The following is a 25759-nucleotide window of genomic DNA, read 5'->3' as shown; positions in this document are numbered from 1 at the left end:
TAACATAAGTCTTGGTGTAGCACAGGAAAGATGGGCCGAATGTCCTCCTGCGTCGAAGCAACAATCGTTAAGCCTGATTATAACGATACCTTTTCGAGGTGTATAATCACTTTATTGTTTAGTTCGGTTAGTAACTACCTTATTAATTTATTTAAATTATATTTTTTTAACGTTGTGTTGTTGGTTCAAGATTCCGATGAAAAGTGCGAGATCCGCATCTATCGAACGATTTTAAAGAATCATTGACCGAACGAATTGGAGAATATGAAGAAGAGGAAGTTACTACAGGAAGACGTGGCATTAATTATACAGTGTACTGTATATGTCTTTACGGAAAAAATCCAATGACGTCACTTCCTTAAGAGTCCTTGTTCTGCAGGTCTGACGTCACGAAAACTCGTCAATAGGAAAGAAAGGTTTACTCGGTCTCCTGGTTCATCTGATTCGAACTGTCTTCGTTTCCTTCAGCCAGGCACCGCACCCATGTCACACGATCATCTTTCTGCTCGGTTCTTGGGGTGAGTAAATACCAAATAGTAAAGCATGTGTCGTTTTTGCTTTGATTGTCAACTTACAGCCGTGCGATGAATTTATGATAAATATTTTAATACAAAATGTTGAGTTTTGCAATGGGTTATGGGTACTCAACACAACTTTTGCACTGTACGCGCACTGTACTTGTTTCGGCATCAGCATTTATTTACCTACCTGTCTTACGTCATTCGTTTGATTGATTTTATAAAGTGAACTACACTTTAATTTTTGCTTTTGTGATTGAAATATAAAAAACTTTTGAAACTACAGAAATATGAAGTTCAGGGATGTGTCAGTTCCGAGCAGCTAGCTATCGCTTGCTAAGCCAGGCGTTCCTTAACGGTTTCTAATGGAGTGCTTGCTTGAGTGCTTAAGCCGCTTGGCGAGTGCTCTACACGAAACTTGGAAACTGAACACACGCCCTGGACACATCTGAAAATGTTGGTCAAACCTGGCTCTGACTACATCAATTGATATAAGGTGCACTGTTTTAGGCAGGTAAAACATTATTATCAAACTAGCGGGGGAAGACTGAAAGAAACAGCAAGAAAAGAAAAGAAAAATACAAAAGCAAACAAACCCACAGCAACTATCGGATGCCTTCGCAGTGGTTACCCCCTCCCCTCCCTCACCCCTCCCTCCCCACCACCCCTCCCCTCTCCCCACCACCCCTCCCCTCTCACCACCCCTCCCTCTCCCACTGGATTCCTTTTCGCAGTGGTTTGCCACCCCCTCCCTCAACGAAGAGAAAGAGAAAAAGAAGAGAAAAAAAGGAAGCCGCCACCAGCAACTCAAACTCTCCCCCACCACCCCTCCCCCTCCCCACCACCCCCCTCCCCCTCCCTCTCCCCTCCCCCCTCCCACCTCCCTCCCCTCCCCCGCCCCTCCACCCCTCCCCACCACCCCTCCCCCTCCCCACCCCCCTCCCCTCCCCACCACCCCTCCCCTCCAACCACCCCTCCCTCTCCCCACCACCCCTCCCCTCCCACCCCCTCCCTCTCCCACCACCCCTCTCCCCACCCTCCCCTCCCTCCCCACCACCCCTCTCCCCCCCTCCCTCCCTCTCCCCACCACCCTCTCCCCCCTCCCTCCTCCTCCTCCCCCTCCCCCTCTCCCCCCCCCTCCCCCTCTCCCCCACCCCTCCCCCCTCCCTCTCTCCCCCTCCACAGAGCCCCGCAAGACACACCTCCCTCTCCTCCCCTCCCTCTCCCCTCTCCCTCTCTCCCCCTCCCTCTCCCCCCTCCCTCTCCCCACTCCCTCTTCCCCCCCTTCTCCCTCTCCCCCCCTTCTCCCTCTCCCCCCCTTCTCCCTCTCCCCCCCTTCTCCCTCTCCCCCCCTCCCTCTCCCCCCTCCCTCTCCCCCTCCCTCTCCCCCCCTCCCTCTCCCCCCTCCCTCTCCCCCCTCCCTCTCCCCCCTCCCTCTCCCCCCTCCCTCTCCCCCTCTCCTCCCCCCTCCCCCTCCCCCCTCCCCCTCCCCCTCCCCTCCCCCTCCCCCTCCCCCTCCCCTCCCCCTCCCCTCCCCCCTCCCCCTCCCCTCCCCCCTCCCCCTCCCCCTCTCCCCCTCCCCCTCTCCCTCTCCCTCTCCCCCCCTCCCTCTCCCCCCCTCCCTCTCCCCCCCTCCCTCTCCCCCCTCCCTCCCTCTCCCCCCCTCCCTCTCCCCCCTCCCTCTCCCCCCTCCCTCTCCCCCTCCCTCTCCCCCCCCTCCCTCTCCCCCCCCTCCCTCTCTCCCCCCCTCCCTCTCTCCCCCCCTCCCTCTCTCCCCCCCTCCCTCTCCCCCCCCTCCCTCTCCCCCCTCTCTCCCCCCTCCCTCTCCCCCCCTCCCTCTCCCCCCTCCCTCTCCCCCTCCCTCCCCCTCCCTCTCCCCCTCCCTCTCCCCCCTCCCTCTCTCCCCCCTCCCTCTCTCCCCCCTCCCTCTCCCCCCTCCCTCTCCCCCTCCCTCTCCCCCTCCCTCTCCCCCCTCCCTCTCCCCCCTCCCTCTCCCCCCTCCCTCTCCCCCTCCCTCTCCCCCTCCCTCTCCCCCCTCCCTCTCCCCCATCCCTCTCCCCCCTCCCTCTCCCCCCTCCCTCTCCCCCTCCCTCTCCCCCCTCCCTCTCCCCCTCCCTCTCCCCCTCCCTCTCCCCCCCTCCTCTCCCCCCCTCCCTCTCCCCCCCTCCCTCTCCCCTCCCTCCCTCTCCCCTCCCTCCCTCTCCCCCCCTCCCTCTCCCCCCTCCCTCCCTCTCCCCCCTCCCTCTCCCCCCCTCCCTCTCCCCCCCTCCCCCCCTCCCTCTCCCCCCCTCCCCCCCTCCCTCTCCCCCCCTCCCTCTCCCCCCCTCCCTCTCCCCCCCTCCCTCTCCCCCCCTCCCTCTCTCCCCCCCTCCCTCTCTCTCCCCCTCCCTCTCTCCCCCCCTCCTCTCTCCCCCCCTCCCTCTCCCCCTCCCTCTCCCCCCCTCTCTCCCCCCCTCCCTCTCCCCCCCCTCCCTCTCCCCCCCTCCCTCTCCCTCTCCCCCCCTCCCTCTCTCCCCCCCCTCCCTCTCTCCCCCCCCTCCCTCTCTCCCCCCCCTCCCTCTCTCCCCCCCCTCCCTCTCTCCCCCCCCCTCCCTCTCTCCCCCCCCCTCCCTCTCTCCCCCCCCCCTCCTCTCTCCCCCCCCCTCCCTCTCTCCCCCCCCCTCCCTCTCTCCCCCCCCTCCCTCTCTCCCCCCCCCTCCCTCTCTCCCCCCCTCCCCTCTCTCCCCCCCTCCCCTCTCTCCCCCCCCTCCTCCCTCTCCCCCCCTCCCTCTACATCAGGCAAAATAATTTTTAACTCAACTGGACGATGTCCAGCTGAGTTTTTGTCAACACCGTGTCTGTCGTCCGTCGTCTGTCTGTCATCTGTAAACAATTCGACGTCTATGCTCTAAAAGTCACAAATATTGATTAAATTTGATGAAACTTGTTATGCAGCATCTTTAAGACATAAACTAGTTTGGGATTGCATTTGGGCGTTGCACGCCCAAAAATGGGCGTGGCAGGGCGGCCATATTGAAAAAGCAATTTTTGTCATCTTTTTAGCACATATAAACGATATAGTTTGTGGTTCTATTTATATGCATATTCTAACCATATTGATATAGACCAGTTGAGTTCAGGTTCCCTGGAAACTCTTTAGTTTGAATTGTTTTAGTCGTAACCTTTAATTTTTTTGGTATTAAGGTTAAGCTTCTGCCTGTGAAATATTGTTTGATGACATCAAGTTTTAGGGGTTGCACACTGACTCATGGTTGCCAGCCACTCGATGTTTGCGCCCGATAAGCGTTTATTTCCTGCAATCGGGGAAACCTCTTGCGATGTTCTGTCACAACTTGAAGCAGATATGGGTTTGCTGTTCATCCCTTGTCAGGAGACGATTGTACTCTTCAATGAGAGCAACTTCATACACCAGAGTACAGCTGCACTGTATTCAATTAACTTGAAAACAACTTCAAAATGTGCAGTACATAGCAAGGTCAACTGTAATGGTCAAAATCACGAGTATAGTAGTGGAAAATATATAATCAACTCCAAACTTTTCTACCCCCGCTAATAATATCAACTTCTTTCCTGGAAGACCTTGCAGTATCCTTGTGTTTTATACTTCTTCCACCCCCGCCCCCCTTCCCACGCCTCCTCCCCCGCAAGCCCTCCCCCTCCCACAGATCTCCCGATGTCCCTGCTCTCAAATGTTGTGTTTGTGCTTCTCCTTCTTCCCCCATCTTGTCTACCGCTACCCTTATTATATGTTTTGTGTGTCTGTTTGATTTTTTGTGTGATAAATGTTAGCTCTTTTGCGAGCCTCGATCCTGTATACGAAACAAACAAACAAACAAACAAACAAACAAAAACATTTATGCGAGCCAAATATGTGAAATTACAAACTCAGTGTGCAACCCCTAAATGTAGTCCAAGCTTAACATTTCACCACAAGGTTTTTCATTTTTTTTAAGTGTTAGGGGATGACTTGTCTAACTTTCATTTTTAAGAACCACCCTAACCTTCCCCCCCCCCCCTCCTCCCAATGCAATTTTTTATTTTTTATTTTATTTTTTTGTATACAAGATCGAGGGTCGTGTAAGAGCTAACATTGATCACAAAAAGACAAACTGACACATAAAACATGATAAAGGAAATGGGAGACAAGATGGGAGAGAGAGGGAGGCACACAAGCACAACATTACCTATCAATAACCTAACAATCATTTCGGAAGAAACTATACAAATCAGAAATTCTACATCAGAAAGCTCCAGTCGAACTACACAAAAACATGACACACACACACACACACACACACACACACACACACACACACACACACACACACACACACACACACACACACACACACACACACACACACACACACACGCACACACACCATCAAGTCATAGTAGAAGGAACAGCTCGGCAAGTCGGTTCACTAGTTCGTCGATTTGGCTATTGGTCATCACGAATCTGCTGAACTGTTGGACCAGGGAAGAACTCAAAGAACTCTAGAAACTTCCAAGAATGCACGAAAGGCCATTTCTGATCTTTTTTTTTTTCTTTTTCTTCCTGGGGGAGGACCCCCAGACCCACCTTCACACCCCCCCCCCCCAACGCCCCTCCTTCCTCAGCGCTATGGCCTCATGCACCCCTCCCTCTTCAAATTTCTGGATCCGCCTCCCTGGTCCTGCCCATCTCATCACCTGCTCCGTACCCATCCTCCGCTCCCCCGCTGCACACTAGATAAGTGTGGAAAATCTTAAATTTCTTTGTGTCCCTCACCCCGTCTGTGCTTGTGACTGGGGAGGTGCCTTCGATTTTGTAGGATTTATTTTACCTCATTGTATATTATTAATAATATTATTAAATTTATTTTCCCTGCTTGGTATTTCTTCAGGAATAAACCCGTTTGGTTTATTAAAAGCATTAAGGTTCTCGTGTTTCCCCTCAGCCGTGTGCGTTCCCCTCAGCTGTGCACGCGAACTTACACCACCACAATTCAGAACGTGTCCACAGGAATTAAAACCGTTCGGTACATTGTGGATTTTAACCTCCTGCCGCAACGTGCTCGACGTTGGTTGAGCCGTTGATGCTACAATATTGTGCTTGCATTTGGGATGATAAATGTTTTGTATCAAGTTACCCTTCTGTCTCCTGTTGTTTGTTGGTTTCAGTCTTTAAAATAACACTAAGGGCACATCAGTGTCTTTATTTATTTTCTGCAGTGATGCCCTCCGGGTTACTGGTGCACTCGCATTCCTGAGGTCGACTCATCGCAATCTGTACAATGAAATGCATAAGGAATTATAAAGACAATAAAATACAGTAGAAATTAGAATAATACAAAACAAACGAAAACTGAAAATCCATCTCTGAGATCTTAGGGGATTTGGAGGGGGTGGAGGCAGGCGGGGGTCAAAATGACATCAAAAAAGCATACGTCAAAATGGCCCAGCCTGAATATGGGTAATGAGCTATGTGCTCAGATGGTAACACTGAACAGGCCAATCCACTTCTTTTGTTGGGCCTTCCCTAATGTACAAAGCGATTTGTAGTTTATCCTGAGCATTAAAAACTCAAATATTGGCAACACCGTTAGTTGCCTCTTTCCTATAGATCCTAACTTCCTTTTGCTCATTTTTTGGTGTATGGTGTTTCAGGTCCTTTGCCTATCTCACTGTGAAAGATCGCCTCCCAGCTATTCTCACTCAGATAGTTGACCGAGTCCACAGGCATCATGCTCACTTTGTGAAGACGCACGGAGAGGTTAGTGAGCACTATTGTGGTGAACATTGTGAACAGGACCTTTTTCCATGTTGTCATGTGATGCTCGATGGTAATTCGGTGACGTAATGATTTCTCACATTGACTTTGGAACGATCATGAATTGCTTATTTATTGCAAAGCTTTTGAATATCTCGTACATTTCATGATTTGGATTCTAAAGCTCGATAATGCGATGATGTCTGTGGATGACTTGTTTAGCCACGAAAACAAAGTAAATTTTATGCATTGAAACATCATGTATCTAGAGCTCTTCACTAATTTTGGGAAATGAAAGAGAAAACGGCCATGCTGGTGCTTATATAGAGTACATGCCATCCAATGGAGGAGATGTAAAATCAACTTTCCCACCTGCTAGCATACAACAAGCTTCGAAAATGGCCGATTGTGTGCTGGTACTTTAGTGAAAATCTTAAATTTCTTCCTTCATCTGTAGGGTCACTGCACCAGTGGTAAAGTATTTTTTTTTGTTTTGTATACACGATCGAGGCTCCTGTAAGTGCTAGAATTTTTTTTTTTTTTGCATACAAGATCGAGGCTCGTGTAAGACCTAACATTAATCACAAAAAACCAAACACACATAAAACATAAAGGGAGTGGGAAACAAGATGGGGGGAGAGAGAGGGAGGCACACAAGTACAACAGCAGAGAGCAGGGACATCGAGAGATCTGTGGGAGGGAGAGGGCTTCGGGGGGAGAGGCATGGGAAGGGGGGTGGGGAGGGGGTGGGAGAGGTATAAAATACATGGGCACTGCTAGGACTTCCAGGAAAGAAGTCGGTATTTCAAAAAAGTGGATCTGGAGTGAATTAACGGGGGTAGAAAACACCAATGTTTTGGATGGGGGAAGATAAGAGATGGTGGTGAACAGCTGTTTTAAAGACATGGAGTGAGGAGTGAGATTGAAGAGAGTGGGGGAGTTTGTTCCAGAGGCATGAGAAAAGAGGAATGAAAGAGTGAAGGTGAGCAAAGAGTCTTGATTTTGGCAGTTTCACCATACGAGGATTGCTGGCAGATATTGTGTGACCTGTGGGAATATTTGGGGGACACAGCACAGATAGATCTAAGTGAGCTCGGCCCGGATAGGAGTCAGTAGAAGACAGAAAGTCCACCTACCTGCCTGCGGTGAGCGAGTCAAAGGCCCTCAGAATCAGCTTCATTGCGGGAGATATACCAATGATTCTGAAAGCTTTGGTTTCTACAGCGTGAAGCCAAGCTAGGTGTGAGGCAGGATCACCAGCCCAGAGGGGAGAACAGTATTCCATTGAGCTGCGGATTGAAGCCTTGTATGTGGTGAGCAGCTCAGGTGCGCCAAGGAAGGACTTAACACGACGGAGGATGCCCAGTCAGCGACTGGCTTTGGAGGTGAGCTTGTAAATGTGGTTTTCCCAGGAAAGATCATGGCAGATAGTGAGACCCAAAAGCTTGAGTGACAGAACTTCTTGGAGAGGATTGTTGAGAAAGTAGATGGGAGGGTTATCCAGTCGGTCCTTTCGGAGAGACATGGTGAGTGTGAGATTTGTCAGGATTGAAAGACATGTTCCACTTGTTTGACCAGTTTGTGATTTTGTCCAGGTCTGCGGAGAGTGAGGAGGCTAGAGACTGCCGATCTGAGGGATGAGTTATGGAGCGGCAGAGAGTGGAGTCGTCAGCAAAGAGAAAGAGAGGATTTTCCAGAGTCAGAGAGATCATTGATAAAAAAAAAACCACCTTTAGAGGCCATTTTTCCCCGCAAAGCGGGGGTTCGCCTTCGGGCACTGTGGTTGTTGTTGTTTTTGTTGGTCCCCTTTTTGAAGCAGTTTTACGGCCGGATGCCCTTCCTGCCGCCAACCCTTTTTGTCGCCTTTTACGACAAACGGAATTACCAGTGAACTGGTACTCAATTAGCCGACCTCGGAAGGATGACAGGCTGAGTCAACCTACCTGACGTTAATTCGGCGATCGACCGGGATTCGAACCCAGGATCCTCGGATCCTAAGCTGGCACCCTAGCCGCTAGCCCAACACCAGGCACCAGGAGAGATCATTGATGAAGACCAGAAAAAGCACAGGGCCCAGAACACTGCCTTGAGGAACTCCAGCCTGAACCGAAAGGGGAGATGACAGAATTCCATTCAGGGCCACACGTTGACTGTGACAGGTGAGGCCGTCTGCAAGCCATGCGTGGAGGTTTCCATGGATACCATAGGAGGAGAGTTTGGTGAACAGGGCGGCGTGCCAGACCGTATAGAAGGCACGAGATATGTCAAGGGAGACTGCTCTGATTTCCTGTTTGGCATTGAGGATCTCCATCCATTGTTGAGACAGCAGAAGCAGCATGTCCAGAGTAGAATGACCTGGTCTGAATCAAAATGGATGATCTGAGATCAAGCCATTGGAGAAGAGGAATAGAAGTATTAATTGATGTCAGAAGCGATTATGGATTCCATGACTTTGCTGATAATTGGGAGCAGGCTGATTGGTCTGTAGTTGCAAGGATCTGTTTTTGCACCTTTTTTGTGTAAAGTGGTAATGTTGGCTGATTTCCAAGCAGATGGCAGATTGCCTTGAGCAAAAGAGAGGGTGAAGAGACCAGAGAGAGGGATTGAAACAGCGGAAGAGCAGGATTTTAGGACCCGTGGGCTGATGCCGTTTGGTCCAGTTGCAGAATCAGAGTTGAGGTTTGACAGAAACTTCTCCACCTTGTCAGGAGAGAAGGACACAGAGTCCAGGATTTGGGGGTGGGAGACAGGTTTGAGAGTTTATTCCTGAGGTTAGAGAGATATTGTTTCCTTGCACTCCTGAGGGTAGACACACACCTGACTTTATAGTGAAGGTTATATGACCACTCAGTCATAATCACATTAACGAATTCATATTGAGTTTGACCATTGTATGCATTGGTTCTATAGTCATGGAAAAGTCTGAAAACGTGGAAGTTTTCCTTAAAATAGCTCAAATAACAGGAATGGCTGAGACAGAGCAAACCCCACACCTCCCACTGAAAACAAAGTTGAATGATGGCAAATCGTTCCACTCGGTGTGATCCAATATCAAATTTTGAGTTTTAAAAAATTCTTCTGTTTTGACTTCTGTAACCCTGAGTCCCGATCCCATGGGAATGAACCCTGGTTCAAATCCCAAAAATCGCTACATATTTCATGCGTCTCCCAATGTTGATTGCATATACAAAGTCTCATTAAAATATGTGCCCATAATTGCATTTTTGGTATTTGACCTTTCTATCCCACACCCTCATGGGGATATGCTTTATTAAAAAAACGGGGGGGGGGGGGGGTGGGGGATGGGGGATATTGTAATCGTCCGTCTGTCATTCTGTCTTTCTGTCACGCTATCTCCTCCTAAACGGTTGTTTAGAAATTGTCCAAACTTGGTAGTTATGATCACCACAAAGCAAAACTGTGCAAAAGCAGTATCATTGTGGCTCCGCCCCCTGAGGCCCTGGGGCAGGGTCAAAAGTTAAATTCCATGAAGTGCGATTACGGGCACATTAAAAAACATTTTTTGACGAAACTTTGTACATATTTATTTTTTATTTATTTATTTTTCAAACAAAATTTGATATTGGGTAATTCCTGATGGATCTCTTTGCCATCTTTCAACTTTGCTTTAGGTGGGAAGCGTGGAGATTTGTGATGGTACACCATGATTTGTGATGGTCCACCATCAACCTCACTCCAGTATGAGTCCTGTATTTGCAAATAAATCACATTGGCTTTCTTTCCTTTTGCTGTCTTGGTAGGAAGGAGGTGAGGCTGGCAAAAAGGCGGTGTCACTATTATCCAAACTCCGCAGTGAACTGCTGACGGACAAACCACTCGAGCAACTTGAGGATGGTCGTTCTGATTGTGAGATTTGGAATGAGTACTTGGAATGGCAAAGAACAAAGCTGCAGCCGAATGAGGAACCCAGCTGGTTCAAATCTCCATGGCTCTATGTGGAGTGCTATATGTATAGGAAAGTGCAGGAAATTGTTGGACGTTGGTAAGTTATTTTGTTGGCTTCATTGTCAACCTGCTGCACCCCATGCATTGTTGACTTGTGTGGATAATTTTTTTAAATTTATTTTTAAAAACATGTCTTGTTCATGTCAGAAAACGTTCATGCTTTTCTCCCTATAGGCCTTGTTCAAAAAGATTTCATCATTTGCCACACCATGCTGTTAGCCAGTGATCTGTCTTGTCATATTTTTGATATGAAGGATAAGTCTTTTCAGAAGCCTGAAATTATTGACTTGCAAAACTTAAATCCCACCTAACCTATTTTCCAAGTTTCGATATTGTTTATATGTTAAATATGTGGAGAGTACGTAGTAGGAGAGCATCTGGGAACAAGTGACCATAACATTATGGAAAATGATACTGTTGAGATTTGGAGTTCTGAATAATAGAGTAAGGCTGTTGGATTACAGGAAGGCAAATGGTGAGGTTATGAGAAGAGAGTTAGATGCTCGAGATTGGGAAAAACGTGTGGGCTGTATGTATCAGTGAAAGGGGAGACCTTCAAGGAGCAAATGTGTAGGGTGTAGAGTAAGAATATTCCAGTGAGATGTAGAGGTAGAAAGAGTCTAGAGTGGTTGAGCAGGCAGTTAGGGAGTGTTATCAGGAACGAGCAGAAAGTATTTACTAGGTACAGAATAACAGGACTGGAGTCGGACTTGTATCAGTATAGGAGTAAACAGAGGCTAGTTATGATTAACGAGAAATGTGGTCCCATTGAGGAATATAAAAGGAAGATTGTTTAGTGATGAAAGTGAGATGGTGAGTTTATTAAAGATTTTTTTTTTTTTTACATTTACACAAGAACAGTCAAGGAAACTGCCAATAGCTGAGAGTATCTGTCTTAAAGGTGAGCAAAGGGCCTCTTGTGGAGATCCAAGCAGGTGTGGAGGAATTTAAGAAAGAGTTTGGAGAACCAAATGGTGTTTCAAAGGAAGTGCTAGATGATATACATCCATGAGTATTGAGGGAGATGGCAGAGCCTTCTGTTAGCTGATATATTTAACTTCATCTCATCTCACTCGTCAAAAGCTGCTTGTGCATCTCACTCGATATACTTTCTGGGGTATTTGGACTGATCTAACGATTCATTTTACTGTGTGCGTGAAGTTTGTTTCACTTTGAACTATTGTTTCACTTTGTCCGTCTACAGACATCGATCTACGATTGAGGGACTACTTAATTTATCTCAATTAAATTATATATTTTGAACACTGTAGAACACAAATCGGATCATGAATCGCAGCTTCCTGCAATATTATAGCATGAACCTGCAGTTTAGCACTACCTTGGCTCTGAATTTGGCAAATTGAACAGAATCTCATCCAGAGCACATGTACACAGAGGGGTAAGGTAATTTTTCTTTATCTGTCTGCCTGTCTGGCAGTCAAGCAAAATGGGAAATCATTCCAAACAAGAAACTTACTGTTTTTAGGGACGTTATAAAGGACACAAACAATAGGCACACATAAATAGTTTAACGTGTAAAAGATGGTGCATCACTGGTGGTAAACTTCCCCTATTTTTTTTTTCTTTTTCTACAGCCTTTCACTCTTTAAGGGCCAAAGGCCTCGTTGTCCCTAAAATTTAAATGTGTATCTACGATTTCTTCCATGCAATTTTAAATTACTTCATGTTTGTACCTTGAGAAATATTGTTGCCAATACTGGGTAAGAGCTTTTGTCGTTACCATAGTTTTTTTTATGGCGTAGCCCATCGGGCAGAGCCGTCTAGAACAGTATGTATGTATGTATGTATGTATGTATGTATGGTATGTATGTATGTATGTATGTATGTATGTCCCCTCAAATGTATACAAATCAGAGCTGAGAATCTGGTCACATGACAGGGTGATGTGATTACGTCTGATGCCAGTCATTACGGCGTACAACCTCTCCACACTCCGCCATTTTGATTTATATGCCGTTCATGCCGAACGTATTGTCCAACCTGTCATATATCACAATCACCATGTTTTTCATTCAGTGTGAAACACAAACAAACCGATTGTTAAAATGACAATGAAATATCAAAAGCATCGACGTTACGGCTCTTCCAAAAATACGGTATGTATAGGCCTTAGGTGTTATGACTCACCTTCTGCTTCGGACAAATTAAGCCCAGGTTTCTTTATACATTGATATCATTTCAGTAGTATCGTTTTCGTAATAATAATAATAATATAGTAAATATTACCATAGCACTTTAATCCCAATGTCGTGAATGGGAAGTTGATGGATTGAAGCGGTGTAACCACGGAAGTAAGGAATTCATCTTGGTTTTTTTTTTAAAGAATATAATTTTTGTAATAATAACATAACGTTATTATTATCGTAAATCTAATCGTAACACTAATCCCTTTGTAGTGACTGCAACGTTATTGGAGGTTAAATATATATCTTGTATATATTAAAGTAGCAGCAGTTTTGTGTTCGGCCGTCATGCTACGTCATTACGTATATGATGTCATTACGGCATAAACACCCGCTCACTTCGAGAGTGGCAGGAAAGGTCATTCCTCTTTGGGGTGCATAGATTACAGTCGATATATGGTCGGTTCTCAAGAACATTGGGGGTGTGTTCATATAAGAAGTTTCTTGTGGAGAGATCGCCAAGTGCTTTAAGCATTCGAGCATGAACTCCATTAAAAACCCTTGAGGAACTGCTGGCTTGGCAAGCGCTAGCTAGCTGCTTGGTAAATGAGCACACCTCCAACCCTTGTGGGGTATATAGATTACAGTCGATCTTTGCTCAGTTCTGTCAGTAAAACTTACCTCTTGGACGTCTGGATTCCTCCATATTTCTTTGTTTAATGTTATATACAGCATTAGCGACTGTTTAAAAAGCTAATCATATGTTTGTGGTTTATAATATTTTACAAGCCCGGCTGCGCCGCTTCGACTTTTGGTCTTGTTGTTTTTTTTGTTTTTGTTTTGTTGTTGTTGTTGTTGATTAGTAAAACTTGTACAGTATTTTTTTTTAAACTCTATAAAAATTGTAAGTTAGCCAAACTAATAATAAAATTGGAATTGTCTGAAAATTCATTTCAAGATGCTATTGGTTTTCAAAGGGTTAAAATCTTTGTTTATTTCAATTCAGTTTTATACATAAACAATGTAGAACACAAATCACCTTTTTGCACTTCCAAACACCTCCAGTTTTGCAGTACTTGGACAAAACATGACATCTCGGCCAATCACATTTGCCGCTCTTGCTTTCAGTCGAGGGAATATCGAGATCCAGATAAAAGATTCATTGAATTTCTTCCAGTACTTTTAATGTTTACTCAAATGGGCAAATAAGTTATGGTTGTTCTTACTCTTTCATGAGCCTTGACCTTGTATAACGATCTTTGTATGCCTCCACAGACGAAGTTGCCATTTGATATTAAATGAGATGACGGAATGCAGGATTTTAAAACTTTAATTGAATGTGCATGTTTAAATTAACTATTCACAAACTGATAAATTGCTTACACAGTATCAGTTCACTGATGATACTGTTGTGAAGAGTACTTAAAACAGGGGAAGCTGTTACACTGTTTGTCATAACTGGATGGCTTGTCCTTGTGAAATGTGGCAAATTTGTCATCGATGATGTAATTTCAGCTCATGTCAAATACATCTTCTACAATCTACATGAACATGAATCCCCATGCAGCAATAACACACTGAATGCTGCCATTTTTCTGCCATTGAAAATTTAGAAGTGAATTACAGAAGCAAACTCACTCATAACAGTATCGACCAACGTGTTTAACTTTAACATGTTTACCACCTCCTTTCTGGCCTTGCACCCTCTGTTCTTTCCATACTTTGCCCCCCGCCCCCCACGCCCTCTTCGTCCACACCCCGTCAGGTTTCTGCAGGGCTCACACAGTTCACCGTCAACCCCCTTCTGGTGAAATTACCTAAATCCGAGATCACTACTGACCTCACTCATTTGTTCTTCTTTTTTCCCACCTGTGAAATCAACTTCCACATCCTCTTCGTTCTCAATCTTCCCTCCAGGTTCTCCAGCGCAGCTGTTCACCACCACCTTGGATTGTCCCTAATCAAAAATCATCTTTTTTACCCTCGTTAATCCCCAACCCAAATCCCTCCTCCTTGGAGTTTCCTTCTGTATCCATCCTGTCCACCCCATGCTTGCGTGTTTTGTGTCCTATTTCTGTCTGTCACATCCTGATCTGTTCAGTGTACTAGCTCTTCCATGAGCTTCGACAATTTATGCAAAAAAGTGTTGGTGTCAACATGGGTGCACGTTTAAATTGAATGTGATATATAAGGGGGGTTTTGCATTTGGTTTTGTTTACCCATTGTGCTACAAGTTGCTTTACGTTGAAGTAGTAGATTGAACCTGTTGAACCTGTTGAACCTGTTGAACTTGATTATGCATTATGTAGATGAGTAGAGTAGTCTTTTGGCTTCATGCAAATGAGATCAGTGAGATGTACATGGTCATGGGTAAGCCTCTTTACATAATGATCCTGATGTTATTCATTTACTTGATGGCATTACTGATCTGATGCATATTCCATCATGAACTTAAAACTTTTTTTTTTTTTTGCTGTGTGAGTTAGAGGACACATTTCCTTTGTGTCCATGTACTTCTTTTTTTTATATAAAACTTAGAGAATACTGAACTTTGAATTTCCTGACATTGGTTTTCGGTTTCTCGTTTTCGTCAAATGTTTGAAGCCGTCGGTGTTTCCGTGCCTTTACAGCGAACCCCTGTGTGAATTTGATGTGTTTGCTGATCTAAAGCTGAAAAGCTTCATGGACTCCCAGAGGGCAATCATGACTCTGGCAGATCACATTGGGAATATCCTTGATAACATTGAAAATTTAAAAGAGGATGACCTGAAGGATACCTTCATGAAACTACTGCAGGTAATATTCCCATTTATTGTCAAAGACCACCTTGATGATTGAATCATTAGTGTGCTGGTGGAAACACACCAACAGCTTTGGCGGAGCGACACTTTTTATATGCAGGAGTGAGGCTTATGGAAGAGCAAGGAATAACTAACAGTGGGACAAACATCAAAGTAAGAAATTGATTCACAGGAAAAGAGAAGGAGGGGATGAAACACTGAAAATAGCAAATTAAATGGTTGGGTTAGGAAAGGATAATGTGGGTAATAAAGATCATGGGTCAGAATGCGTGACCTTCAAAATGACGTATGAATGCTCATGGCCTTTTGAGCATGTGATGTGTGTGCGTTTACATTGACTCGGTTCTGCTCGAAGGGCACTTTTAACCTGCAGTTGCCAGCATGAAATCTGTAATTCAAATATTATTTTAAACATGATTTTCAGCATTCTGACGAAGCAGTGGCTTCCATGATGGTTAACCATAATTGTGATGGTCCGGAATGCAAACCGGACTCTTACGGAAATATAGGAAATACGAAAAATATCCGTGAATGAGAGGTGTTGTGTTCCATCCTTTTCCTGTTAATACAATTATCTTTGTAATGGTAGTGGATATATAACACCAGATATAACACCTCCCCCCTCATCACAAGACATGATTCATAGTAAATATCGTTTTAAACTTGCCGTGCGCATTGACAAGCCCGATATATGACCTTCCCATTGGTGCTAAGGAGCAACCAAATTGGATACGGCATCTCCCTCAAGGAAGTCTGCTGAATGTTGGGAATGACGACATGGTCTTTCCGATTGCAGACTCCTTTTAAATATATCGCCAAACCTGCCATGTTCACACAAGGTTCAAAGTCCACTCACTCACAGTTTTTTTTTGTTTTTGTTTTTTTACGAGATGTCGCCTGCCCCAAAGCCTTTAAGGTCATTCGTAGTGGGGGCTACACAAAGGAAAGTATAGATATTAGACCGAAAAGAGGAATATTGAATATATTGATTTTCCTCTTGAATTGAGGTAGGTTGGGATAGAGGGGAAAGCAGGATGCAGGTAAACTGTTCCAGAGTGATGCCGTGCGGGTGGGGGAACTAGAACAATACCTCAGTCTTACTCCTTGGGACAGATACAGTGTATGGTTGGGAAGAAACTGCCAAACAGGTAGAGCGACTGAAGGTGTATGCTCAGGTAGAACAACCTGTGATGGACCCTCAGAGCACATTCCGTGGCAATATCTGTTGAAAAGGTTCAAGGAAGCAACAGAGTGGTGGACTGAGAGAGGGTCCAGGGATGATGCCAACTCATGTCCCAAGAGAATGGCAGCACGTCGTTGGATTAAGTGAGCCACCTTCGAGGCCATTTTTCCCCCGCAGAGCAGGGGTTGGCCTTTTTCGGGCACGGTGGTCCCCGTGAGGAATAAAATAGTTGAGGTTTAGGTTTAAACTGGCCTGGAAAATGCTAGATGTATTGTGGACTGCAATATTAGATAGGCAGTTGTTAGGGCTGTCATTAAGCCAGACATTTTTTTTTCTTGGATCCCTGTAATATTCTCCTGTAGATGTTGAGATTTTATGCTTTTAATGTCAATAACAGGTACTCTTTATAAATTGCAAATTGAATGGCCTTTTCAATCCAATTGCTTACTCAGAGTTCTTAGATGTGCCAAAAGTAAATTGAGCTTGACATGGTCCTTTGCTGCTTTTTCAGCTCACCTGGAACGAAGTTCAGGGGAGCTTATGTGATGGCGAGTCGTCATTCCGTCCGTAAACACTTGAAACTTCTTCTCAGAAACCACTGATGGGATTGTGACCAAACTTGGCACAAATTATATTTGTTGTGTTGTGACTGAAGTTTGTTCACGGCATTAAAAAAAACCGTGGTCTAAGGGGGTTTACCGGGGGTCAAAGTGGATCCATTTTTGATCCCCCAAAATAGGAATTTGTTTTTTCTTCTGAAACTACACACATGATTTCAATGAAACTTCACCACCCGTGATGTACCAAAGTTTGTTCAAAGCATTGGAAAAATTGGGGTCTGAGGAGGTACACGGGGGAGCGAGGGGTGTGGGTTTCCCCCCCCAAAATAGGTATTTTTTTTGTTTGTTTGTTTAGTATTATGATTATGTTAGTATGATTCTACATGCTGCCCTGTCTTCCAGCAACCATTGAAATTAGTTTAAAATACCTTTAGTCAGTGCAGTATACTGTTTATTCTACCAGGTGAGCGCCAGGGGTAATGCCCCTATGTTTCTTCTTGTCAGAATCTATTGCTCAGAACCTGTTTTGTGTTGTCTGCATGTGAAATACCCCATCAACATGCATTATTTGTTTTAAACAAAACCTCCTTTTAACACCTTCTCCCTCTTCAGACTTCTGTTTAGATTCCAATGAATGCATAAGCCCAGCAAGTGAGATTCCAAGCATTGTTAGTTTGTGACATTCTAAACACAGGAGGTTTGCATTGTTTATTGAGCTTTACATGTGGTAGTCGTCCCAATTGCATATTTACCACTCATCCAAATTATTCGTTTCACTTTGACCAATATATGTAACTACCCAAATTACATTAATTATAGTGTGGCTCATGGTACTGATGTGTTGATGTCGGTGTCCTTTCAGGTATCTTTGTGGGGAAACAAATGTGACCTGTCCATTTCAGCTGGGTTGGACAATGCACAAAAAGATGACCCTCTCGCAGCCCTGTGGAATCTGAGATCTCATATTCTTATTGATGATTCAGAGAGTGTATGGTCAGTCCTTAATAAAAGGAAAAGGTCTCCAGAGAGTACTTCCAGTTTTAGGCTGGACATAGCACTAGATAATGCAGGTTTTGAGCTTTTCACTGACCTAGTTCTGGTCGAGTTCCTCCAGTCTGCTAATCTTGTAGATCAGGTCCACTTCCATGGTAAATCTATACCATGGTTCATATCTGATATTACCAAAGAGGATTTTGTCAAAACGATCAAGACACTTTGTTCCACAAACCACCGCTGGGTATCCCGTCTGGGAGTTAGATGGCACAAGCGTGTTCAGGATGGCTTATGGGCCTACCACGATCATGACTTCTGGACACTGCCACATGACTATGCAGATATGGTTACCAGAAGCCCTGAGCTCTATGCCGAGCTGCAATGCGCACAGCTAATCCTATTCAAGGGTGACTTGCATTACCGAAAGCTCTCGGGTGATTTGCAGTGGGAGCACACAACCTCTTTTGCCGAGGCGTTACGTGGGTTTGAGCCATCGTCGTTGTGCAGCCTGCGTGCCTTGAAAGCCGACGTACAAGTTGGGCTTAAACCTGGACAGGCCGAGCAGCTCTCGGGCACCGATGCAAAATGGATGGTATCGGGAGAATATGCCGTTGTTCAGTTCCATTCACCTGCACACTGAGCATCAGCATTTCGTACGATCAGTGTGCGATTAGCATATGATGTGATAGTGCAATATATGATCAGGCTTACCACATCCGCATGGTATGTTGTGAATGATGCATGGCAAATGTTGAATTTTCACATTTCTACTTGGCTGCAAATAACAAGACCATGAATGTTTACATGAGGCTTTGCTGTCAATCATTGATACAGTTTGGGAATAATTTGGGTAGTGGATTGTTTAGGTTTTGAATTCATGCTGTCTTTGTTGCATATGTAAGCATGCCGATACCATTACCTAAACTATCAATTTAATGTAAAAGATGTGTAGTCACAATACCATGCTGGATTATGAAGATCAGGAATTTAACAATTTAACTTGTGCTTGTATGCTGCATCGTCGGCGTCATTGTCTTCATGATCATTATCATCTTCATCATTATCATCATGATCGTTATCATCGGCATCATTGTCATCATCATCTTCAGCGTTAGCATTATCATCATTATCATTACTAGGGCATGCCCGTACTATATATATATCTAAAATTATATCCCCCCCCTCTATTTACATGAAATGGTTTGGTCCATTCGCAAAGCCAAAGCGGACAGCTTGCGAGTACGGTGACAATCCCCCCCCTCTATTTACATGAAATGGTTTGGTCCAAAGCGAACGGCTTGCGAGTACGGTGACAATCCCCCCCCCCCTCTATTTACATGGAATGGTTTGGTCCAAAGCGAACGGCTTGCGAGTACGGTGACAATCCCCCCCCCCCCCCCCTCTATTTACATGAAATGGTTTGGTCCAAAGCGAACGGCTTGCGGAGTTTGGTAAAGAAATCGCCATAGCTCGGTAACTACTTGTCCGATTAATTTAAAACCTTGAAAAGGCACATCCTCGGGTCCCCAGCAATATACCTGGCAAGTTTAAAGTATATCGGACCGGTAGTTGTCGAGAAACAGCGGTCGCATACACACACACAGACACACACACACACAGAGATTAGTGGAATTATAGATAGATGATCATCATCGTTACCATCATCATCGGCATCGTTGTCATCATCATCATTATCATATTTAGCGTTAACATTATCATCATGATCATTATCATCTTTATCATTATCATCATGATCGTTATCATCATCGGCATCATTGTCATCATCATCATCATCATCTTCAGCGTTAGCATTATCATTATGATCATCATCGTTACCATCATCATTATCATCTTTAGCGTTAACATTGTCATCTTTAGCGTTAACATTATCATCGTCATCATCATCTGCATCATTATCATCATGATCATTATTATCATCGTCACCATCATTGTTAATGATTGTTAAACATCATTGCTGCGTTAATGATGCATGTGAAACAAACGGATTATGATTATTTTAAAGGGTTTGACTTTTCGTTTTCTAAAGTACACAATGCTCATCACAAAAAGGGTGTCATCAACAAATGTTATGCAGTTCTATTGATTAATTATATATTGATTTTATAGCGATGTACAGGCCAAACAGATAAGCTTTACAAATAAATAAATCAATGTTTCTGCAGTCGACTGAAATAGGCTGGTTTAGCAATGAGCAAGCAAATAATAATAGTGTTGATCTGTCAGAGCTTCTTTGAATGAGTTTTTTTATTGGAGAAAAAGAAAAGCATAAACAAAACTGAGCAAAGACTTTTGTTAAGCAATGTACAGTACCTTCAGAAAGTATTCACACCTCTTGACTTTTTTACATTTTGTTGTTACAGCCTGAATTTGAAATCTATTATATTGAGATTTTTTGTCACCGATCTACACATAATACCCCATAATGTCGAAGTGGAATTTTTTTTAATAGAAATTTTAATTAAAAAAGAAATACAGAAATATCTAATTACCTCCGGCACCAAAGGTGGATTGAGGTTGTGTTTTCACCCCTGTCTGACTGTTTGTTTGTGAACAAAATATCTCAAAAAGTTGTGGACAGATTCGGAGGACAAAATTTGGCAGAGGTAGTGTATGCGACTGACGAAATGATTAGATTTTTGTGAAGATCCGGATTCGGATCGGGCTACAATAATTTTTGAAGTGATTCGTCGCCATTGCGAGATCAGGCCAAAATCGATACATAGCAGGATATCTCAAAAGGTTGTGGACAGATTTGGACGAAACCTGATGGACTGGTTGGGTGTCTGACAAGAACGATTCGATTCAATTTTGGTGAAGATCTGAATATGGATTCGGATATGAGAATTATTTAATTTTTAAGTGATTCTTCACCATTGGGAGATAGGGCTAATAACGATACATAGCAGGATATCTCAAAACGTTATGGATGGATTTGGACGAAACTTGTTGGACAGGTTGTGTGTGTGACACGGAAGGATCGATTCAATTTGGGTGAAGATCCGGATCCGGATCCAGCTAGTATAATTTTTAAAGTGATTCTTCACTATTGAGTGATATGGCCAACCAGGCGGAGGTATGCTCTCTACTGAGTGCCGTTCTCGTTTATATAAGTATTCAGCCCCTGAGTCAATACTTCGTAGAAGCACCTTTGCCAGCGATTACAGCTTTGAGTCTTCTTGGGTATGTCTGTATCATCTTTGCACATCTGTATTTGGGGAGTTCCTCCCATTCTTCCTTGCAGATTTGCTCAAGCTCTGTCAAGTTGGATGGAGCGTCGGTGAACAGCAAGGTTCAAGTCTTTCCCCAGATTCTGAATGGGATTCAAGTCTGGGCTTTGGCTGGGCCACTCAAGGACTTTTACGTTCTTGTTCTGAAGCTATACCAGTATAACAGTGTTGCTTTGGCTGTATACTTGGGGTCATTGCCCCGGTTGCATAAAGCATCGTTGAGGAAAGTTTTGAAGATTTGCTTCAACATTTCCTGAAGTTTCCCCTGAAGGATACCCCCAATTTGAGGATGGTTGCAAATACGAATATTCCTTAAGTTTTTCGTTAAAACCTTCCTTAAACTCAAGATCACCTCTCCTCTCCCGACTCCCATCCTTAAACACCAACCTTTGATTTTACAAAAGGTGCTGTTCATAGAAATTGGTTATGAAGATGATGACGGCAATGCCAGAGGCTGATAGAACAATACTTTCACAATTGAGAAATGATTGTACAATACGAAACACGCTCAGTGCGTTGCTTGTGTCCTGAGGCACAGTGACTTGGATAACATTTCCACTTTTTCTTGACATCCAGAATACAGTATTTTGCTTGTTTCGTACTCGTATTTCACTTTCATAATTTCACACTTACACCATTCTTGGAAAGTTTCCAAATATTTACTGCCCACATTAAAACATTCATATTTAAATGCTCGATGAGAATGTAATTAATTTTACACGAGAATCATTTTATTCCTCCTCCACCCAGAAGCACGTGCTCGACCATGCAACATACAGAGCAACATACTGTATATCAAGCGTCATTTAAAAACACGTTTTCATTATGTGTTCTTCCTTTCGGACACCTCTTCCTATCTCAAATATGATTGGTAGCATAGCAATGGATTTCCTCAACGTTAAGGAAATCCTTACTTGATTTCCTTAGTGGTGCTTATGCAACATCCCTTAAGGAAATCCTTCACTAAGGAATCACAGTAAACCTTAAGGTAAATCTTTCCTTGAGGATAAGGGAATTTTATGCAATCAGGCCATTGTCCTTTTTTAACATAAATCTTCGCTGCAGTTTAAGGCCTTTTGCACTCTGAAGCATTTTCTCAAATATTGCCTGTATTTGGCTCCATTCATTGTTCTCTCTATCCTGACAAGTCTCCCAGTCTCTGCAGCTGAAAAGCATCCCCATAGCATGATGCTGCCACAACCATGCTTCACAGTAGGGATGTTGTTAGATGGGTGATGAACTGTGCTCGGTTTCTACCAAACGTAGCGCTTTGCATTCAGGCCAAAGAGTTCAATCGTCGTCTCATCAGACCACAGAATGCGCACAGCTAATACCACTCATACTCATACTAATACTAAATACTCTAGGGGCTGGGCCTGAGTTGTATGCATTTATATGTATAGGGGAAACCCCATTTTTATATGGTAGTATAGGTCCTAGGCTTTAAAAAAAAATTGGGTTCTCACTCGAAATCCCTATAGATTTTGCCCAGCTTGCCCCAAAAGTTGCCCGTCGGGCGAGAAACCATACCGGTCATATCTCGGCCATTTCTTGAGCGATTTTGACCAAAAAAAAAAAAGAGGTTTTTTTGGCTGTTGAACACGCAAAAAGCAATATTTAGTCGATTTGAGAACTGGTTTACATGATAGCGGCTCTGAAGCTCTTCCGGAGAAACCAAATCGGGTCCGAAATTTTTAATCCTCAATATCTCTTAGGTCATTTTATTATTTTAGATGATACGTTTTTGCTAAAAAAGGAATACAGGTTTTACTGTTAGACAACTGCCATATCACACAAATTTATTAAGATTAACACCCACATCACAATGAATTTGTGTAAACTTCCACCATATCAGATCTAATTATATGGATTGGTGCAGGCATCATCTTGCAACTTCATGCACTTGCAGAAATGGGTGCAGCCCACCTCCTCCATGCGGCATGGACATGTGGCTCGAGCACACTTGCCACAGTTACAGGTCACTGTCCACCGCTTATTCAGAGTCTTGCACCCTGTGACTGGAACAAGGCAGTCGTTCTCTAGCTGATACCCAAAATGTAGTGGATCTATGATGCTGGGTTGGAAGAGGTGGATAATCGAGTATGTACCGAACAAGGCTCGCATTATGTGTGGAAGCAAACCTGACGTTGGAGGCAAATTTTGATGTGATGAGCCCTTGGTCTGATGATATATTTGGGCACGAAGCTGTGTGAAGGACGAAAATTGGTTAGTCTCTCAACACCAGCACGAGGAATTTTTCAGCATCAGCCTTGGTCTCGGGTGTAATTGTCATTTCTCTACCGAAATTTCTAAGCAATTGGGTGGGCTGGGCTTTGAGGGCAGCTTTCTTGGTGCCTACTTTGCTCGTTGCATCATATCCAGTCAAGCAGTGCAAGGCAGGAAGGACATTGCAAACATCTTGACCTTGACGTTCGTGCAGAATGTGCAGTGGGATATATCGCACAGTTTTGCCGCATCCACCTCGCATTGTCATCCGTCCAAACCGCATTGCTTGCGCTCCACGATCGCATAGTTTCAGTTGTCGGATATACCAAGTCCGCCATGTGGCTATCACTGACTTCCAAGTTAAGTCTGCCTATGGCCCAAGCCATATCGGATAGTCGATTGTCCCGCCTAGTGTCATCGTAGACTGCTGGTTGATCGTGGCCTCTGTAGGATGTGGGTAGGTCATACTTTTTCCGATTTTCTCCAAATTCGTGTAGCTGCGGACATGGCAATACTTCCTTTAGGGCTTTCGGACCATGAACTACAGATGTGTCAGAGCGCTTGGGTTTGGATAAGACGGCCTTAGGCTTATGCTGGTAGAGGACACACACACACTGTATTATATCATGTTCAGATGAATTTGCACCTTCGTGGTCCCAGTTGTCCATTGCTGCTGATGTGAAGTTCCCTGGGTGAAAATGGGCTGGCAACTTCATGTCCGCTTCATTTTGGTTGACGGTGAACGCGGCCATGTCATGCTGGCATGCGAAGTTCAGTGTAGCTCATGGCCAGCGCCTGTCGATTCAGAGAGGTGACAAAGATTTTGCCACCACGTCCTAGACTGTGGGCAAACTCGGCATTCAATACAGACATTGGTGTTCTTTTTCTGCCAGAATGGTGAATGTAGAACATGTGCTGGAACATGGTCTGTATTTTCCGACATCGCTGGACTGAAAGAGAACCATCTTTGCGCGGCACCTGTTCCTCCTGGGCTACATCATCGACATCTTCCTGCATGTCACTTGTTATTACTTGGTCAGCTGTGGCCCTGTATGTGGCTGGATTGAATTTAAACGAATGGCCATAAAACTGCAGGATGGGCTCTGGGATATTCATCTTTGACCAGGCTTGCTTTAAATCTTGGGCATCACAGAAGCGATCATCTAAGTCGAAGTCATAGTCATGCAAGCATGCTCTGAATTGAGCTGCTACTAATTGCATGGGACTCGCTGATCGGATACGCTCAGCAAGTACATTTGCCTCATTACCCAGCACATAGAATACCATGAGGCATTTTCTTGCAGAATCTGAGTAAGCATAGTCTATCAGGTCGTTGAACTGCTTGTAGAGGAGGACCTTCACATCCCTATTCTGGACATTACCTTTACCTCCTAGGTGGCTGTTCATCTGGTCTCGAATAGTAGAAAGTTCATAACCCTTGCCAGTACTCAGACCCATCTCAATCTCGTCGACGATCTCATTCCACACCCGCTGCTTGGCATTGAGTTGTACAGGGGCACTAAAAGTTCTGGAGCGTTCATACTGCTGAATATATTTGCACATGCACTGGTTGTGATAATAAATATCAGACCCATACACAGCATGTTCGTCTTGAAGGTCACAAGTTCGACGGAAAACATCATCCTGGAAGTAGACGGTCGCATCGAGGAATATGTTTGCTCGGTTCCTCTCGCAGATTCTATATTTGGTGAAGTCACGGTTGACTGACGTGTTGCCACATATGACGCATGTATACTGATAGTACACAATGGAACGGCCAGGTGCCACACAAGCCGGTGTTCGCATGCTGTTTGACTGTGAACGAGTTGTAGTAGGTGTTGGTGACTGGGTTGATGCATCATAACCAGAGGGCACAGATTGCTTCAATGCTTCTTTCTGCTTCTCCTTAAGCATGGCAATTTTGGTGCTATTTGTGTAGCCCTTGTAGCATTTGTGACATGATAATTGAATAGAGCACCAGGCGTCAACTTCTTCAACCTTGCGAGCACCGCATCTTGTCGTGTCTCACTTGCGGATATAATCTGATCGCACCCATGTTGTGTACACACCAGCTTGTCTTGGGTGTACTCTTGGCAAATAATACAAAGCTCCTCATCAAACTCAACCGCAGCATCAGTCGCAGCGCTAAGATTGACCGCTTCCATCATGATGTTAGTCAGTTCCAATCTGAAATGGAAAGAGATTAAAAAAGGGTTAAAAAATATCTTAAAACACATTGACAAATGACAATCACGAATATATCAAAGCTAGTGATGGTAGTAGGTACCTATAGTCCTATAAACATGGTTCCATTCCTTCGATTGACATTGGAATCACTTGATAGAGACTCCATATCGAATTTTTATTG

The 25759-nt window shown here is 44.5% G+C and overlaps 1 protein-coding gene across 1 annotated transcript; it reads left to right on the top strand.

Annotated features, from left to right (window-relative positions):
* Window positions 1-244: 244 nt before the first annotated feature.
* Window positions 245-18720, top strand: DCPH1 (damage control phosphatase 1). Its single transcript, XM_068129054.2, has 5 exons — window positions 245-518; window positions 6168-6273; window positions 10032-10273; window positions 15011-15176; window positions 17787-18720. Exons 1-5 carry the CDS (start codon window positions 484-486, stop codon window positions 18555-18557), a joined length of 1320 nt encoding a protein of 439 aa, XP_067985155.2. The 5' UTR covers window positions 245-483; the 3' UTR covers window positions 18558-18720.
* Window positions 18721-25759: the final 7039 nt, after the last annotated feature.

This window comes from Myxine glutinosa, chromosome 9 (assembly GCF_964187855.1).
Source record: "Myxine glutinosa chromosome 9, kmMyxGlut1.1, whole genome shotgun sequence".
Lineage (NCBI taxonomy): Eukaryota > Metazoa > Chordata > Myxini > Myxiniformes > Myxinidae > Myxine > Myxine glutinosa.
The sequence above is the reverse complement of the archived record's forward strand: the minus strand, read 5'-3'. Positions and strand labels throughout refer to the sequence as shown.